Genomic DNA, 19,389 nt, shown 5'->3' with positions numbered 1-19,389 from the left:
TAGAACTTGTACTAAATTTGCACTCCCACCAGGTTGTTTTCTGTACCTTTATAACATAGTATATTATTAGATTTTAACATTTTTATCCATTTGTAAAGAGAAAGACACTATCCCACTGTATTTTTTATTATTACAAACCTTTTTACTGTATTTTAATGCATAAAGTACACAAATCTTAAGTGTGCTGTTCAATCACACTTACGTAAGAGTTCACCATGATCAAAATATAGTATATATCCAGCACCCCACAGGCCCCCCTCTTGCTCCTTTCCAGTCAGTACCAAATACCCAGTCTGTATATCTACCTAGAGGTAATTATCAGTTTAACTTGCAATAGATAAATTAGTTTTGCCTTTTCTTGAATTTCATATGAATAGAATCATATAGAGTTTACTGGTTGGTGTTTGGCTTCTTTTTTCCAACATTTTGTTTGTGAGATTCCTCCGTGCTGTTGTATGGAGCAGTAGTTCATTCTTTTTGTTCCTGTGTGATACTCATTGACATGAATGTCTCTCAGTCTGTTTTACCCATTCTGTCTTTGGTGGTCATTTGTTGCCAGTTAGCTGTCATGGGTAAAGTTGCTGTGAATGTTATTGTACATGTCTCTTGATGTACTTATATACTCTTTTTTTTTTTTTTTTTGGATATGTATGTAGGAGTAGAATTATTAGATCATATGTTAGATTTACATTTAGCATCAGTAACTTATGCCAGATTATACCAAGCAGTTTTCCAAGTGGTTGTACTGACTCACTTTCCTCCTAGCAGTATATGAGAGTTCTATTTGTTTCACATTCTGATCAGTATTTGGAATTGTCAATTAAAAAAAAAATTAGCATTCATGTGGTGCACATGTAGTGGTATCTTGATATGGTTTTTATTTATTTATGTATTTTTGGAGTTTTTGGCCGGGGCTGGGTTTGAACCTGCCACCTCTGGCGTATGGGGCCAGCACCCCTACTCCTTTGAGCCACAGGCGCCGCCCAGTTTTTATTTATTTAACTTACTAATGAAAGTGAACATTATACTTTTCCTACACTTACTGGTCATTTAGATATCCTCTTTTGTGGCATAACTATTTAAGTCTATTGACTTTTTTACTGACATACAGGTATTTTAAAATTTATTCTGAATGTGCGCCTTCTGCTGGTTATATATGTGTTATATGCATGTCTGTTGGTGTGTTTGTAGAAATATCTTTTCCCTGTCTGTGGTTTGCCTTTTCACTCCGAACGGGTCTTTTGATGAATAGGATTCATTAATTTTAATAAATTTCAATTTACTGTCACTTTGAATATTCAGTGCTTTTTATTTTCTAGTTAAGAAATCTTTCCCTATTCCAAGAATCAGTTTTTAAAAGTAAAATATTTGCTTAAATCATTTCCCCTGTGGTAATCAACAGCAGTGGTTTTCCATATTGATTTGTGGTATGGTTTAAAGTGCAAAGTTCCCAGGTGTTGTATTACTGGTCCACGTAATGCTAACTGCAACAATAGTAATAATTAATGGTACTGAGGGGTAATAGAGAGTGAAGGCTATAAATTCAGACTTCCGAATTTGGACTCTACCACTTGTGTGACACTGGGCGAAGTACTGAATCTATCTGAACCTCAGTTTTCTCATTAGTAAAATTAAAAATAAAAGACAATAAAGTTCTACCTCAAAGGGATTCCAGAAGAATTATATAGAACAGCCCATGGATAGCCCTTAGAACAGTGTCTAGCAGCCAGGTAAGCACTTTGTAAGTGATGGTTACTATTTTTGTGTATTGTAGTAGAGAAAGCAATTTTATTGCATTTCAGAGTGTGTGAATTTCAGAAAAACAGCATTGTTTTTATATAGCTGTAATTTTGTTTCTTGGTATGGCATAGAGGCCTTAACCTCCTACCCCCTTTTTTCTCTTTTTTAGCATTATTTCTTGTTATTCTCTCATTATTTAACCATATCAAATTCCATTCTATTTGCAAAACATGTTGTGTGTTATTGTTTTTTGGTTTCCCACACTTCCTTATCTTTTCTTGGAATTTCTACTCTGGGTGAGGAGGTTTTTCTGCTTTCTTTGTAGGATGTCTCCTCCATTAAGCCTTTCTTGACCTCCCCGTAACACTGTCATTCCTTGTTCTGTGCTTTCAGTGCATTGTGTATAGACTCTGTTAACATTTGTTCACTCAGTGTGACTGGGAATGGCTGGCTTGTTTTATCTGTGTTTTAAATGTGTATGTCTCCTCCACTAAGCCATGAAGAGCTTTTGCTGATTGGTGGATTTTAAGTGCCTGCATGAGGTCTAGAGTATTCATATAAGCCCACAATAAGTATTTGTGGAAGAAATGTGTGAATAAAAGTGAATGAATTTCTTTTAAACATTTTTAGGTGAAATTAAAGAGTCTCTCGCAATCTCTATATCACAACAAGATGTACATGCTTCAAATGATACTTTAACAACTGGAGTGGAAGAAATTAGATCTTTAGACATCATTAATATGCTGCTGAATTTTGAAATTAAAGAGGTGTGTAATTTTCATCTATTTTTGTAAAGTTAGGTGAATAAATAATGGATATTTGGATTTACCTGTACTAAAGTAAACCTGTAGACAATTAATACAGATGAAAAATATCTTACATAGGCTATTTACATCTAGCAGTGACATTGTAAAATTTGAAAAGTTATTTAGGGTGAATTATATTTGGGAGATATAATATTTAATAGAGTAAATGGTAGCATGTCCTGTAACATGCTTTTTAATGATTTTAGGACAGTTGGAATGTACCTTTCTTTGGATTTCATGTAAGAAAGTCAGGAAAGGGTAATAGTGACAAAGAAATCCTTTGCAAATTCTAGAAACCCTTAATAGAACAAAATGCAATATGTCTACTTTTTAAAAAATGTTATATTGTGAATATATGTTTTTCACCTACAGATTCTTGAGGATTGATTAATTCAATTTTCCTCTTTATTCACACATTTAACAAATATTTATTGGATGTACTAGGTGCTAAGTATATAAAAGTAGAAGGCATAGACTCTGAATTCAAACAGGAAAACAATTAAAATTCTTATATGTACTCTCATTAAAAATATGCTCAGTGTACTGTTGGAGCTTCTGATGTTGATTTTAGGGAGGGGCATCTAAGCAGACCCAGAAGTTCAGGAAAGATTTCCTGAAGAAGGAAATCAAGTTTTTAAAGAAAATAAATCATCTGAGAAAAGAGGATTAGGAGAGGCACTGTGTCAGGGTAAAAAGAGAAGCAGGCGTCTAAGTATGTAAGGAAGCATAGTAGGTACAGGGACTTGCAAGAATTTCCTTCATAATCCCTTGATCATAAACAGTTATATGGAGGCGGTGCTCTTTTCCAAGTTAAAGATAATAAACTTGTTTAAATGAATGGGTTCTCCTTTTTTGATCTGAAATGCGTGCTTTGAAATTAACTTTTATGTTAAACCTTTGGAGTTTCTTAGTTAATATTAGAGTTAGTAAAGTTTTTAGGGTTTGGTAATTGAAATATTGATAGATGAATCATTCTGTTTGCAAATTATATGTACATAGAAAACTCTTTAAATCCTTTTTAGTATTATTTGTAATACATATTATGATAGCTGCCTTCTTTCAAGATAATGGTTGGAGTAAAGGGGGAGTGATCTGCAGCCCCTAGGTGGATATTTGGCATTGTCCCAAAAGATTTTTGGTTGTTATTAGGGGGTTGGAGAATGTGCTAGTGTCAACAAGTAGGTAGAGGCCAGGGTGCAGCTAAATGCCCTGCAGTGCTCAGGACAGCCCCCCCCGCTGCAGTGACTTATCAGCTCAACATGTTATAGTGCTAAGGTTAAGAAAGCTTGCCTTAGGGGTGGTATAAAAATTGGCTGTTTGTCTCTCAGATTTCCAGATGGAAGTCTCTATCAGACTAGGGCTTTGAGGAATTAGGCTAAACTGCCTCTCTTTCTCTCTACATGTATATATATATGTGTGTGTGTGTATTTAAAAATTTTTTTTTTTATTTTGGTACTTTATTTTTGAAAACTATCAGCATATTGTAGTGATACTTCAAAAGTCTGAACAAGTACATGTGCCTTCTGAGGTAGATAATAGTAGGCAGTTTTCAGGCTCAGTAGAAGTAAATCCCCTTACATGTATGGATTTCTCATATCCTAATGGTTGTTACATTTTGACTTATCTTCACTGTGTATTAGTGACACAGTCTGTGGTAATACTATTATCTTCTTTTAGGTTGTGGTTACTCTGATGAAAAAAGCTGAAAAGCAAGGAAAGCCTTTACATGAACTAAATATCTTGCAGCTTGGAATGGAAGCCAGAGTTAAAACCTATGACATGACTGCCGAAGCTTATCTGAAAAAGATTTGTATGCGATGTTTTGATTTCATTGGTAAGTGAGAAAAACTATGTGAATTTTTCCTTAGGAAGAACGTCCCTACCTTTTTGTCAACATCAAACATTTTTGTGTGTCACCATGATTATTTGGTTAAATTATTACACCGTGGTGGCTTGCGGCTATAGTCCTAGCTACTCAGGAGGCTGAAGTGGGAGGATTGCTTATGCCCGGAGTTTGAGGTTATAGTGAACTACAGTCAGGCAGCTATACTCCAGTCTAGGTGACAGAGTGAGACTCTGTCTCTAAGAAAAATAAAAGTAAAAAAATTAAAAAATTACTATACTGACAAAAGGAATTTGATATTTAAAAAAATTTACTCTCTTATGTAGTTGTTTCATACACTGTGAATTTATCTCAATATTTAACTGGGAGAATATATCTAAAAAAAGCATATTTCTTTAATGTGCTCGTTTTAATATATAACACTTCAGTACCTGTAAAAGCACCGTTTCGTTCTCACTGCGCAATGAGAACTGATGTGTTAGGAAGTTATAAGCCAGGTACAACAGCTGAGGACAGAGTCCAGGGATCCTTTTTGAAAAGTCAAATTAAATAATTTACTAGGAGATAATAACTTTTATTTGTCTTTTATGTATGTTTTAAAGTTTGTACTTAATTACATTAATATGTGCTTGTGAACAGTAGTAATTAAATAAAGGAAGATATAGAGGAACATTTTATTTTTTAATTTTAGAATAGAGGGAAAAATTTAACTTCACTTTCCAGTTTTACTTCTTCCCCCAAAATAAATACTAGATCGTTATTTAGTAGGCATTCTCGATGCTCTTTAAATTCACTTTTAAATTTAACAAGCCATCTCTTAAAGTTACTATGAGTATTTAAAGTTTATAAGAACACTATGGCATATCTTTAAGTAAACTTGTATTGAGAATAATTCCTAGTTTATGTATTTTGTAAGTTCGTTCTTTATGACTTGTCTAAATGAAAGTAATATAGTAGTACCAAATGTTATACCAGTTGTAATTGGCTGGTACCAAGTTTTTTTGTTTTTATGGAGTGTTTTTGTTTTTGGTCCAAAGCCAAGTTTATTGAGGTATGATTATATACAGTGCAATTTGCCCTTCTTAGTATGTAATTCTGTGAGTTTTGGCAAACATACGTTTCTGTAACTAACTAACTGGTCCTGTTTTAAAACATGTTTAAAATGTTTAAGAGACTTGATGGCTTAACTTGTCTTTTTTTCTTTTAGACTCTAAAGGAGAACCTCTTCATATCATTAACTCTTCTAATGTGACTGATGAACCTCTTCTGAAAATGTTATTGACCAAGGTACCTAGTTTAATTTCTAGGATTCTTTAATAATCGACTATATGAAATCAGATGTGTTACCCTCATATTTATTATAATATTTTGATTTCCTCTCCTAAACATTTTTATTCTGAGCTCTCAGTTATAGTAAATTATGCATGCATTTGAAAATTGTGGATATTTTTATTAACCTCTGAGTACAGTATACTGTTGAATAAATTGGGGTGATGCAAAGTTCTGTTGTAATTGGAAGGAAAGTGTATTATAATCTAGATACATTAGCATTTTTCCCACTTTTTAGATTAGTATACCGATTCCAGATATACCAGGATTTATTCCATAATAGAATAAGGAATTTGAATTTTTGCTTATATGGCATGTGAGAAATGCTTGTGTGGTCAGTTTTTTTTGGCATATTCTTTTTGCCTTTAGGAAATATGTTTATACTGTTTTAATAACATACTTTAAAAAGTAAAGAATATGTACATTTTCAGTGTGTGAATTTTTATTGCTTATAACCCAGTGGTTTAATTTTCTACAATTTATAGGCAGACAGTGATGGACCAGAGTTTAAAACTATTCATGACAATACCAAACAGAGACTGAAGGTAAATGTTTTATAATTTATTGTAAGTCTGGTTGTATTGATTAAATCTAGCCCCATAGCCATTTTCGGTTGTACAAATGTGAGTTCTAAAATTAGAATGAGAGTGGGAATAATAATAGATCTTATAATAGGTCTAATTTGTAGATAAAATACATGGATATGGAATTGAAATAAAGTTCTTAGAAAAAGTTGATTTGATTTTCTAAAGGAGTATTTGTTTCCTATGTGAATTAATGGTTGCTTGACAAGTATAAAAATGATACACTGACAGGGAATTTTGTTCACTTTAGTCCATTCTCATTATTTGGCTTAGTGTTGATGGATGCATTAAAGAGTTGAATTACACGTTGGCATTAGGATTAGAAAAAGATTAATGACAAAGATAAAGCAGGGCCTAGTGTAGATGTTGCCTACAGTCCATGTAAGCACATCATAATCAGTTTTAGAACCATCTGAAATGTGGATTAAGGCCTGATAATACTTCCTATATTGTTACTTAAAATTCATTAAGTTCTGTGGAGGTTAGAGTTGGGGTCACAGAAGTGGGTAGAGCATTGGTTTATTGTCTGGTAGGAATTAACATCATAATAGTGACTTCTTTCCTAAAAAAGTAAAATTTTTTAAAGGGGCCTTAATTGAACTATTCTTATGCTACTTGTATCTGTTGAAGTGTAACATAAAAATGTTACTGTAGCTGAAATCTGCCTCTCTGATTGTTTATTGTCTTAGGTTTCATTTTCATCTTTAGACTTAGTACTTCATTTGGAAGCTTTACTTTCCTTCATGGATTTTTTATCGTCTGCTCTTCCATCTTCTGGACCGTCCTCTTCTGAGAAGGAATCTGAGCTGAAACCCCTCATGGGGGAATCCAGAAGTATTGTTGGCAAAGCTGGTATTAGTTTTTGAGTCATGTCTAATATTTTCTATCTGAACTTTAATAGTCACATAATAACTTGTTTTTTCAAGCTAAGATATAGGCCCTTTACATTGCTGTTGCTCTGACAGACTACGTTAGTTTCAAAAGAAAGCAGCTTTTGTCTCCATGGGATTGTAGAGCAGTTTAAATACATTTTGTTTAATAACAATGATGTTATTTATATTTGATTTCACCATCTAGCTTATACATAAAACAGAAGTTGTATCTACCTTGGGCTGAGGTTTCTTTGTAGTCTTTAGTACAGTGTACAGTGAAGCTTATAAAGAAGTTCAGTTGTGGATGCAGTCATCTTTGGTAGCAAGGCCCATGTCAGTTAGTTAAGTATAGTGCTCAACAATTTTAGGTGCTTTACGAGACATTGAAGGGAGGGAATCTCATGGAAGAGATTTCTTTTCTGAACAAAACTGTTATTTAGATCACTCACAGATACAGGCACATGTTCCTCAGGCATCTTACTTACGTGGTGAAATACTGGATACAAAGTATTGAAGAATGAGTAGGAAAAGATTACGTGCCTGTTTTTATGCCAAGTATCATTTTAATTATCTTTCTTTCATATTATATGATATAAATATTTAACTTCCAGTAATTTAACATCTAGTTATATCTGTATTAATGGCATCTTCAGTGCAAAACTGGCAGTACTATTAGCCCTGTTTTTTTTTTTTTTTGAGACAGAGTCTTACTTTGTCACCTTCAGTAGAGTGCAGTGGTGTCTTAGCTCACAGCAACCTCAAACTCCTGGGCTCAAGTGATCCTCTTGCTTCACCCTCCTGAGCAGCTGGGACTACAGGCGCTTGCTGCCCTAGTTATTTTTTAGAGATGAGGTCTCGCTCTGGCTCAGGCTGCCTGAAACTCGTGAGCTCAGGCAATCCACCCACCTTGGCCTCTCAGAGTGCTAGGGGATTACAGGCGTCAGCCAGTGCGCCTGGCCAGTACTATTAGCTCTGATACAAGGATTTGATTTTTTTTTGACTGTGGAACAGAGCACTAATTTTGTTATATACTGGAATAAAAGAGTTTTACCTTCTCTGCCTTTAATGTACTTGTTATATTAATATCCTTAGAAACACCTCTTCTTTATATAATATATAATACATACAGTACACAGTTGATAAATGAAAGAGCCCAACTCACAAGAAACTACAAATAATGCTAATCCAAAGAAGCAATCTTCCAGTTTTGCTGTATAGTTGGTCTTTGTGCTGCAATAAATATTTAGAGAAAAAGCCTGTTGCCATATTGGTGATTAAGGACTGGTATTCTTCACACTTTTGTAGTTTTATCAGAAGGGTCTTTTTTCTAGGAAAATGTATCAGGACCTGGACTAAAGTAGGTTTAGGGAATCCATTTTATTATGATTTTTATGTACACAAACTATAATTATATATATATATATATATATATATATATTTTAAACTTTAGCCCATTATGTCGTTTATCATAGAATTTATTTTAGGATTCTTCGTGGAGCAACAGGCTATAATCTAGAGAAATTGGTTATAGTTCATAACATGAATTATAACTGCCATAGTAAATAGTATGTATTTTATTAACTATTCATCAGTATTTTCTGTTTTTATGGATTTATCTTTAATATAATATATGAAAAGGAATTCAGAATCAAATTTTAGAATAATAGATTTCTAGAATTCTAATATAGTTTTCTTTTTTCTCCAGAGTAAAAATTATAGTAAAGTTTCCATGTAGCAAATTGTATGTTCAAGATGCTATTAAAAGTAGTTGCCTTTATTCTTAATTTGAAGGGGAAAATGCTAGTTTTTGTCTGACTGGCATTTGAAAATGGATTCAAAATCCATATTAATTTCATGTTACCTTAATCGAGGCCTTTTTGGTTCTTCATAATACATTGTTTGCTTTTCTTTTAGTGGATTTGACGTTATTGTGTGTGTTATATCATCCTTGCTCTTTGCTAATCACAAAGTTTCTATTACTTTTCAGTATCTAGCAGTGCCTCACAGATGGATGTGTTTGATTTAAAGGTCACAGCTGAATTAAATGCATTTAATGTCTTTATCTGTGATCAGAAGTGTAACATTGCAGATATTAAAATACACGGTAAGTTATTCCTTATTGTAGGTATTTCTGTTTTTTTATTAGACACTCAGGAAAAATTAGCTTGTAACATGTCATAGATTTCTCATGAGTCATGTTTTGGTTTATTATATTGATATTATATCAATATAAAATTGATATAATTTATCAATTATATCATATTTGGTTTATTATATTATGCAAACTTTTCAAAGGTATACCTTAAAATGCTAGAAGTATGGTGGCACCTGTGGCTCAAAGGGGTAGGGCGCTGGCCCCATATACCAGAGGTGGTGGGTTCAAACCCAGCCCTGGCCAAAAAAACCCTGCAAAATAAATAAATAAATAAATAAATAATAATTTAAATAAAAGGCTTAAAAAATGCTAGAAGTAAATTTGTTATGATTCATTGCTGACTCGCGACATTCTTTATGTATTTAAAGAATTTCAGAATAAATCTAAGTCTTAATGTCTAGTTGTTCTAGCTATATTTCTGTAAGAAATCTTGTAAGCTTTTCCCATTATTAGCTGGTTATAAGAACAAGGTTCGGATTATGTCATAGGTCCTAAAGTCATCTTGCTAGGGTTCACATTCTAACACTGGCTGACCTTGGTGCAAAATTAATTAACCTTTCTTTTTAAAAATTTTTTTATTAATTAATTAATTTATTTTTCTTTTAGAGACAGAGTCTCACTTTGTCACCCTTGGTAGAGTGCTGTGGCATCACAGCTCACAGCAACCTCCAATTCTTGGGCTTAGGCGATTCTCTTGCCTCAGGCGCCTGCAACAACACCCAGCTAATTTTTTGTTGCAGTTTGGCCGGGAGCAGGTTTGAACCCACCACCCTCAGTATATGGGGCTGGCGCCCTACTCACTGAGCCACAGGCACCACCCCAATTAACCTTTCTATACCTTAGTTTTCTCTTCTGTAAAATGGAGGTACTAATAACTCTTCATGGGGTTGTTGTGAGGATTAAATAAAGTTTACACATTTGTTTATATTTAGAAAAGTGCCTGGTATATAGTAAGCAGTTTTTAAATAGGCTAAAAATTACTGGGTGTTTATTTTATTGGAGACGTGGCAATGGTCTGGGCTTATTACTGGGTCTTGGCTTCGGGTATTCTCTCTGTATTGAGGAGCAGTTGTAGAAATCGTTATCTTTTAGAAATTATGAGAATGACAATTTTTTTTTTTTTTTTTTTTTGAGACAGGGTCTCACTGTGTTTCCTTTGGTAGAGTGCTGTGGCATCACAGCTCACAGGTACCTCAAACTCTTGGGCTTAAGCGATTCTCTTGCCTTAGCCTCCCAAGTAGCTAGGACTACAGGTACCCGCCACAACGCCCGGCTATTTTTTGGTTGTAGTTTTCATTGTTGTTTGGCAGGCCCAGGCTGCATTCGAACCTGCCAGCTCTGGTGTATGTGGCTAGCACCCTAGCCACTAAGCTATAGGTGCCGAGGCAGAGTAACAGTTTTTTTTGGAAAGAAATCTTAGATGACTCTATTCTAGATACAGTTTATTATAGAAATAAAAGTACTAATTTATCCAATGATATTCATTTGCTTTTAGTTATTGAAATAACAGTTTTTTAAAAATGTAATACACTTTTGTGAGATAGCTGTTTAACAAATATGTGTTCCTAAAGGTCCACTTCTGGTCTTGACAATGGATAGGATATTTGTGTTTTGAGAAATGGTATTAATTTTCTCTGAAATTTGGTGTGTACGTTTTTAAATTTCTATTAACTGTTATGTTGAAGATACCTGTATCCCTTAAAGGTGTTATATTCTTTTTCTTGGTATCTTAATACATGGAGGTTGATACCATTAATATGTCTAGTAATGGGTAATTTTTATTTATTCTGTATTTTGTCAGTATTATTATTTAACTTAAATATCATTGAATTGGTTCACTTGGATTGGGTGAACAGTTTGTAAATGTTATGTTTCTCGTAGGATTGGATGCCTCAATTTCTGTGAAGCCAAAGCAGACTGATATGTTTGCCAGACTTAAGGATATCATAGTTACAAATGTAGATTTGCTGTCCATTCACAAAAAGGTGATTAAAAATACATTTCTGTGTTAAATGGATTTTGTTCTTTAGATTTGAAGTACCATTATTCATTTGTTCAGAATACATTTATTAGTTGTCTGTCATGGGTTGAACATCGTTTATATATTAGGCCTCCTGATAAGTAATGATTTATAAAAGTTATTTCTGAACAGTTAAGTTATTGATATTTCCATTGATCAAATGATTTTTATAGAAATAGGAAAAGTTATTGTCAAGTAAAATATTTTTAATGATTTTTAAGGTTGAATTTATATATTTCTTTTTTATATATCAGATTCTGTAATATGGGAACTTATTAATAATACATTGATAAGGCTGTATAGCTCTTTTGATATAATAACAAGTTAATCTAATACTTTTAGGCTGTCTCTATTTTGGGAGATGAAGTTTTTAGGTTCCAACTGACTCTTTATCCTGACGCCACAGAAGGAGAGGCCTATGCTGATATGTCTAAAGTAGATGGCAAACTTTGCTTCAAAGTGGGTTGTATTCAGATCATTTATGTTCATAAATTCTTCATGTCTCTTTTGGTAAGTTTATTGTTTAAATGTACTTATTTTTCCTTGAGGTCTAAATATTTTTGCCTGTACAACTGCACCTAGATAGTAAAAATCTTCCCTGATAGGGCTGTATGATAAACAAAGGCTGAACAGAATATTATAGTGAAGGAAATCCTTTACATGATGGATAACCAATTGAGTTCCGCGAATTATTATTTTGAATATGTGTACTATCATTCTCCGACATATCCATAGTTACGCATTCTGAAATATTCTTTTATGTTTTAATTTAGGCTTTTCAATTAACTTGTTTGATGAAATACTCTTATTTAGAGTATTTAGCTAAAATAATTTTAGCTACTTGAAGCTCACAGGCATTCAGAGGACTAACACTGGAATTTGCAGCTTTTGGTTAAAATTGTGATCAACAAGGCCATGAAATTCTTTTCTTCTATTATTTATTTCCATAAGTGTCATGGATTAAAGAGTTAAATCTGCCTATACCTATATCAGGAATGCTAATTAAAACTTACAAGTGATGAATTTCTTTTCTTAAACCATCATGTTCATTTTGCTAGAGAGTAATTTATTTGAAGCAGAGTGGGGGAGATTAAATTGCATTTGTATTTCTTTTTCTCACTGGGAAATATCTTTCAATTTTTAGTTGAAAGTGAGATGAAGTGCATCTAACTAGAAAAAGAAAACTTTTTATTCTTATTACTGATTATAAGGTCATAGACAGCGATTTTTCCTCATGCATGAGTACGTTTTTAGAAAATCTTCAGAAATAAGCTGGCAGAGCCTTAATTTCTAAGAGTAAACTTTATTTCTGTGATCCAGCAGTATAGAATTGAACCTACTTTTGGAGAAATACAGTTCTCTCTCGCCTCCAGCACTTCATTTAAATCTGAATTTAAATGAATTCATTAATAAAAATAATATTTAAATAAGAATTATTAATAAAAATTTACCATGAAAATAAAATAATTCTGAAATATGTAAAATGAAAGTAAAAGAGATTTTTCTTCCTAGAGGTAAGTATTATCTCTAGGTAGATATTGTAAATAGGTATAGTTAATAGCTATTGTTAGTAGCTCTTTTTAGCTATTGTTATCTAGCAATTGTTAATAGCTCAGAGTGTATATTTCTAGACTTTATTCTTTCTGTAGAAATCATAAATAACATCCTTTCTATAGTAATGTCTTTAGTTTTTCTTTTTTAAATAAATGCTTTTTAAAGTTTTTACTTTTAAAAATAAATACCTTTTTGGAAGAACTCTCTAAATATTTATATATTTCTTCCAACAGAACTTCCTCAACAATTTCCAAACTACTAAAGAAGCTTTGAGTGCAGCCACAGTCCAGGCTGCCGAGAGAGCTGCTTCTAGCATGAAAGACTTGGCTCAAAAAAGTTTCCGCCTGTTGATGGATATCAATTTGAAAGCACCAGTTATTATTATTCCTCAGTCTTCAGTATCACCTAATGCTGTTATAGCAGATTTGGGTTTAATCAGAGTTGAAAACAAATTTAGCTTGGTTTCTATGGAATGTTTTTCTCTTCCCCCTGTGATTGATGAAATGAACATTCAGCTCACCCAGTTGAAGCTGTCCAGGTATAACATGTAAACTCATTGTGCACTGCTTGTTAGAAGTAGGGTTTTTGTTTCTACTTGAGGTGAATACTCTAATAATTTGTGATTCTCATTCTTTATTTCTTTTAATTATGAAAACTTGACCACTGTATTTTTGGTCAGTGGTTGATAATAGTGTGCTTCACAGAATCTGTATTTTGTCTTAACTAAATTTATAATGTAATTGTTTTCCATTTTATAAAAATTACCTATTAACAAAATTATAATTTACTCAATACATAATTTAAATTTACTTTTTCACTTTGTACATAGCTATTTCCTTTTCTTTAGGAGAGAGAAAACTTCCTAAAACACAATAAATTTTAAGATTTATTTCTAATTTTCATTTGTTACATTTGGGAATTCTCAATGCGGTATCTAAAGAATTATCAAATCCAAATGGGAAAGTGTTAAATAAAGCCAACACTTTCCCATTTGGATTTATTAAATAAGGAGAATACTTTCTTGATTGTGGAAATGATTGGCTGGAAGGATTAGATTTGGTGAGTTTCCCCTCTTTGAGTTTGGAGAAGTACCAATAACACATTAAGGGCTAAGTATACGATCACTTTCTTTATCTTCCAGTTTAAGGAGAATGTAGTATTTGTATGACATTGTAATAGTTGCTGTATCAGATAGTATTTTTGAAAAATAAATAATGTAGTGGTCATACACTGATATCTTTGAGATCAGTGTAATATAGGCTTTAAAGTTTAGATAGTTCTACATATAAACGATTTCTGGTTCAGATTAATTTGTAAGAAGAAGTATGTTCCAGAAGAATTCTGGTAGCAGATTTTTGCGTTTATGAAAACGCTGTGTGGAAACTGTTAAACATTATGATAGTTCTCTTTTTTTTTTTTTTGGCCGGGGCTGGGTTTGAACCCGCCACCTCCGGCATATGGGACCTGCGCCCTACTCCTTGAGCCACAGGCGCCGCCCGATAGTTCTCATTTTAAAATATAGATTTTAAATAAATAAATAAGTAAATGAATTCTATTTTTTTTTCAGAACTATTTTGCAAGCTGATTTGCCACAACATGACATTGAAATTTTAAAACCAGTCAATATGCTTTTGTCCATACGGCGAAATTTATCAGCAACATGGTATGTGCAAATTCCAGGGATGGAGATAAAAGGAAAACTAAAACCTATGCAGGTAAATGTCTAGTACAAAATATCTGACAGTTGGGCGGCGCCTGTGGCTCAGTCGGTAAGGCGCCGGCCCCATATACCGAGGGTGGCCGGTTCAAACCCAGCCCCTGCCAAACTGCAACCAAAAAATAGCCAGGTGTCGTGGCGGGCGCCTGTAGTCCCAGCTACTCGGGAGGCTGAGGCAGGAGAATCGCTTAAGCCCAGGAGTTGGAGGTTGCTGTGAGCTGTGTGAGGCCACGGCACTCTACCGAGGGCCATAAAGTAAGACTCTGTCTCTACAAAAAAAAAAAAAAACTGACAGTTGTTTGATAGGCTTTTGTTATGTTCATAATGCAGTTCTAGTATATATCAGAAGTGGTGCCATGTTGAAAGAGAAAACTTTGTTAACCACAAATGAGATCATCCTTATTTCCCACACTTTTCTTTATTTCATTTTAGTTAGTTATTTGGTATTACCAGCAAGAAGTCTGAAATAAAACCTATTGGAGTCTACTGAAAATATTAATTTTGGAAGATTATATTAAAGTTTTAATATAGCTTAATTGTAAGACAATGCAAAGTGGTGTTTAGATACCACATTCAAAGCACCTTAGTCTTTTAATGTACGGAAACTTTCTTTTAAGTAGAAAAGTGGACATAATTTTGAATAAGTAAATGTATTTATTTGGTCACCATATAAATGCAGCACTGTTTTTACTAGTATGGTAAGCTGGTTACATGTCAGCTCACAGGAGGCGGTGAGACTGATTAAAGGTAGTCACAGAAGTGTAAGAATCCTGTGATTTCTTGTGTTTGCCTATGTGTGAAACTGTTGAAAGCAAACAGCAGGAGATGGAGCAAGGAGGCGAGGCTAAACAGACAGACAGCCTGAAGAACAAATAGAAATTCCCTTAGTGATTTTTGGTATCTGTGATGATTGCAGAGTTGGTTCTGAGATAAAATAGGAAGGGTTAAAGGAGAAGAGTGCTGCTAGGGAAGAAGTTAACATTGAAGTTTGTTGTGGAAATGGAAGAGTTCTGTTCATTTGTACTGGTGGATGTATTACATGAGGAAAAATTACTGAATTATATCTGTTTGAGTTGTTAATAGAGTAGGCTCTTTTCCAGAATATGGATACTTCTTCTTAATTTCTACCTTGTTGCAAAGAGATAAGATCCCGGCTATAATATTCGATTCTTTCTTTTAGGGATTTTGTGGTTATAGGTTTGCTGAAAGCAAAAGAAAAACCAAAATGTCTGTTAGTAGCAGAATGTGGATGAAATTGTGGTATATTATATAATGGACATTGTAAAGCAGGTAAAGTGAATGAACTAGAGCTAAATGAAACAAAATGAAATGTAAAAATGGAAAAAGTGAGTTGTAAAATGATAGTATAGTTTTCTATTATTTCAAATTTTTTAACTGGCAAGACAATGCTAATATATTGTTTAGAGATGCAATAGTAGTAAATGTAAGAAACTATTCACGGGAATAATAATTCCTGCATTGTTGACCAGTCACAAGCTAACTCGTGTTTTCATGCCCAAACGTTGTTGACTGATCATGAGTTAACTCGTGTTTGCACTTGCATTAGCTATTGCAATTTATAATGCAGGAGATTGAAAAAGCTTAATCATGTTCAGTTGTGTTCACTTTTTATAAAAAGATTATTTTTCTAGATAATCAAGTTTTTATCACAATTCTAGTATTGCAAACATTTCAACCACGATAGTTTGTGACAGTGAAGAATTTTTCAATGAATTATATGCAGATCATCTGATTGAGTGATTTTTAAAGTATTTTGTAGTGATCTGGAAAATGATATTTTATTGGAAGACAATTATAAATCTGATGTTAGACTACCAAAATGGCAAAATAGAAATGTAACAGTATCTAATAGTGAAAATTATTTTGAAGAAGAGTGGATTGAAAATGATGCTACATTAATCTTGGAGGATTACACAAATATTTTGGGTGTGACTGTTGAATTTAGTGATCCACAGAGTATAGCAAAGTGGTGGATTTACTTTTTAATAGTGATTGTTTTTGATTTAGTTGTTTTACAAACCAATTTATACTACCACCAAAGGGAAAAATTTTATGAAAACTCTGCCAAAACTTTACCATGGACAGAAGTTACCACTAGGGATATAAGGAAGATTCTCAGTTTATGGATATTGATGGGACAAATAAAAAAAAATCACATTGGAGAGATTACTGATCAACGGACCCTTTACTGGAAACACCAATATTTCTAAAAACTATGACCCGAATGAAGTTCGAGCAAATACTTGAATTTTTTCATCTTAGTGTTAATTCACAAATTGTATCTAATGAAGACGACTTTATAAAATTAGAACATAGGTACAAAGTTTTATTTCAATTTGTTATGTATAAATTATATTGAAGTTAATTTAGATTATTTCATATTCAATTATGGAATAATAGCTATTACACAGGCTAGCTTCTGTGTGAAATTGCCAGTCAACACTGTGTTAAGATAGTGTTTTGGGGGATTACAGGGGAAGGATATGGAATCTCATATAGGTACACATTGGGCTTCAGCCATGTTTGCAATGGGGAAACATAATCTGAAAGAAGATAGCAACTTGTTAAGACTTGACAAAGCTAGATGGTAGATTCACAGAGAGAAATCTCTTTTCTTTTCCTTTATGCTTGAAGTATTTCAAAAGAAACAAGAAAAAAATGACAGGTCTGACAGTTTAGTATCAAAATATAATCATTATTTCCACCAGAAGGATCTCTGTTAAGAATGTAGCTACAGAATGTAGCCACAGTGGGTTAAGTTTACACTGCCTACCTTGTCAGAGATCTGGGACTCTAAATGCCCCATCTTTGATCATAGTCTGTATAGTTTTCTGCGTGTGGGGTACAGCTAAGAAAGGGCATCAGGTAGTTGTTTGGGTAAACCAATTTGACAGTTCTTAAAGAACTCTTGGGTCCACCTATCAAAATTGTCCTTCAGACTTACTGTGGGTCAATCTAGTATGGTACAGTTGGTTTTTTTACCCACAGCAGACTGAAGGAGGTGGTAAAGTTTTCTATTCAGGCAGCTGTGGTATCTTGACTGGCAGTACTAATGGACCCACAAGGAAGTTACAAGAAGGTAAAATTGCACCTGTTACTTTAGGACTGGGGCTCAAACAAACAGGAAATCCCTGGTCATTGTCTTGTGCTAAAATATCTCTCTGTTTTCATTTAGGCTGGGAACCAGGCAATTTCCCTGGTGATAGGGACCTAATTTGGAAGATACAGGGTACCGTGGCATACAGAGGTGATTTGTTGTACATGCATGCTAGTGTGAATTTGTGTGTAAGAGCCAGGCCCTTTGGTCCACTGTAAATGTAGTGGAAATTTACAAAAGGCAGAAAAGGGAGAACCTTTAAAGAAAGTACTGATTCAGTGGATCTTAGCAGCCAAGAACAGCTTTTTCCAATCTAGTTTCTTCATGATGTACAAGGAAGATGTTACTATTTCTATTTTAAAGATTAAGAAATTTGAGTTCAGGAGGCTAAAAAATTTTGCCGCCAACACAGCTTGAGGGTGGTAGAATGACAGATCTGCCTTATGCAGAATCTCTAGCTTTTTTCCTTTTTGCCATACATTACCTTTTTATAAAGGTAGAGGATGAAGAAGATACTGCCTTCCTGTTCAGTTTTTTTGTTTCTTTGTAGATGCATTTGTTATTGTTGTATGAAGTGTTATTCTTGATAAGTTTAACAGATGTTTCATGTATGTCCAGATGCGTGTGTACTGAGATGAAGAGCTACATGGCAGGAGAGAATCTTTTTACTTTTTGGTAGAGACCAGAAACCAAACAGCGTTCTTCCTATAGTGAGTTTAAAGGGAAATAAATAACATAGAAGAAGGAACTAGTGCTGGGTGAGTAGAAAGAGAGTCCGAATGGAGATGGGTGATAGGGAAAGGGGAGAACTAGCGCTTCTAGTTGGGTGAGTTGAGAGAGAGTCTGAATGGAGATGGGTGATAGGGAAAGGGGAGAACTAGCGCTTCTAGTTGGGTGAGTTGAGAGAGAGTCTGAATGGAGATGGGTGATAGGGAAGGGGAGAGAGGCACAGGTCCGGGAGGAGGACGGCACAGTGACCAATAAGGCAGGGAGGTTGGAGGCCAGAGGGAGCTTGGATACAGGTCGAAGCAGAAGTGTGCTTAGCCGTGGGAGACAAGGTGAAGTCCTTCTTGCCTTGTATTTGTGCTTTCTCTTTCTCCCCTTCTTTTCTTTTTTCTTTTTTTTGGTTTTTGGCTGGGGCTGGGTTTGAACCCGCCACCTCCGGCATATGGGACTGGCGCCCTACTCCTTGAGCCACAGGCGCCGCCCCTCCCCTTCTTTTTAAAATAGATGAAAAACTTGTTAATTTGAGAAACCAATATAAATTGATGCTTCGATATGATAGTCTGTACTTTTTATCACTTTGTGTCAACTAATTATTGGTTTCTAGGTTGCTCTCAGTGAAGATGACTTGACAATTTTAATGAAAATTTTGCTAGAAAATCTTGGAGAAGCTTCTTCACAGTCAACCCTTACACAGTCTGTGCAGGAAGCTGTGCGAATGAGAAAAATAGATGCCCCAAGTGGACTTGACCACCTTAGAGGTATAAATTGATGAAGATGGTTTGCTTTGATGATGAAGAAAACTTAGCATTAATGTCACATTTATATTTAGTGGGCGTTTGTCCAGTGTGATGTGGCACCAACTGTCTTAAGTTCTGTACTATTTACTGTGGGAAGTCTTCTGGGGCTGGGGCTGGGGCTGGGGCTG

At 34.1% G+C, this 19,389-nt stretch overlaps 1 protein-coding gene across 2 annotated transcripts in view; it reads left to right on the top strand.

The window, feature by feature from the left end:
• VPS13C (vacuolar protein sorting 13 homolog C) overlaps positions 1 to 19,389 on the top strand; it is a 217,649-nt gene that overhangs the window by 109,286 nt on the left and 88,974 nt on the right. For both annotated transcript variants that reach the window (XM_053595814.1, XM_053595815.1), the window contains exons 36-46: positions 2,371 to 2,507; positions 4,224 to 4,380; positions 5,597 to 5,676; positions 6,204 to 6,263; positions 6,992 to 7,154; positions 9,162 to 9,278; positions 11,211 to 11,314; positions 11,692 to 11,859; positions 13,137 to 13,441; positions 14,471 to 14,618; positions 19,069 to 19,222. In XM_053595814.1, coding sequence (XP_053451789.1) covers positions 2,371 to 2,507; positions 4,224 to 4,380; positions 5,597 to 5,676; positions 6,204 to 6,263; positions 6,992 to 7,154; positions 9,162 to 9,278; positions 11,211 to 11,314; positions 11,692 to 11,859; positions 13,137 to 13,441; positions 14,471 to 14,618; positions 19,069 to 19,222 — 1,593 coding nt within the window. The remainder of the gene's footprint in view (positions 1 to 2,370; positions 2,508 to 4,223; positions 4,381 to 5,596; positions 5,677 to 6,203; positions 6,264 to 6,991; positions 7,155 to 9,161; positions 9,279 to 11,210; positions 11,315 to 11,691; positions 11,860 to 13,136; positions 13,442 to 14,470; positions 14,619 to 19,068; positions 19,223 to 19,389) is intronic.

This window comes from Nycticebus coucang, chromosome 6 (assembly GCF_027406575.1).
Source record: "Nycticebus coucang isolate mNycCou1 chromosome 6, mNycCou1.pri, whole genome shotgun sequence".
Classification (NCBI taxonomy): domain Eukaryota; kingdom Metazoa; phylum Chordata; class Mammalia; order Primates; family Lorisidae; genus Nycticebus; species Nycticebus coucang.
Note: the sequence above shows the minus strand (reverse complement) of the source record. Positions and strands in the feature narration are given on the sequence as shown.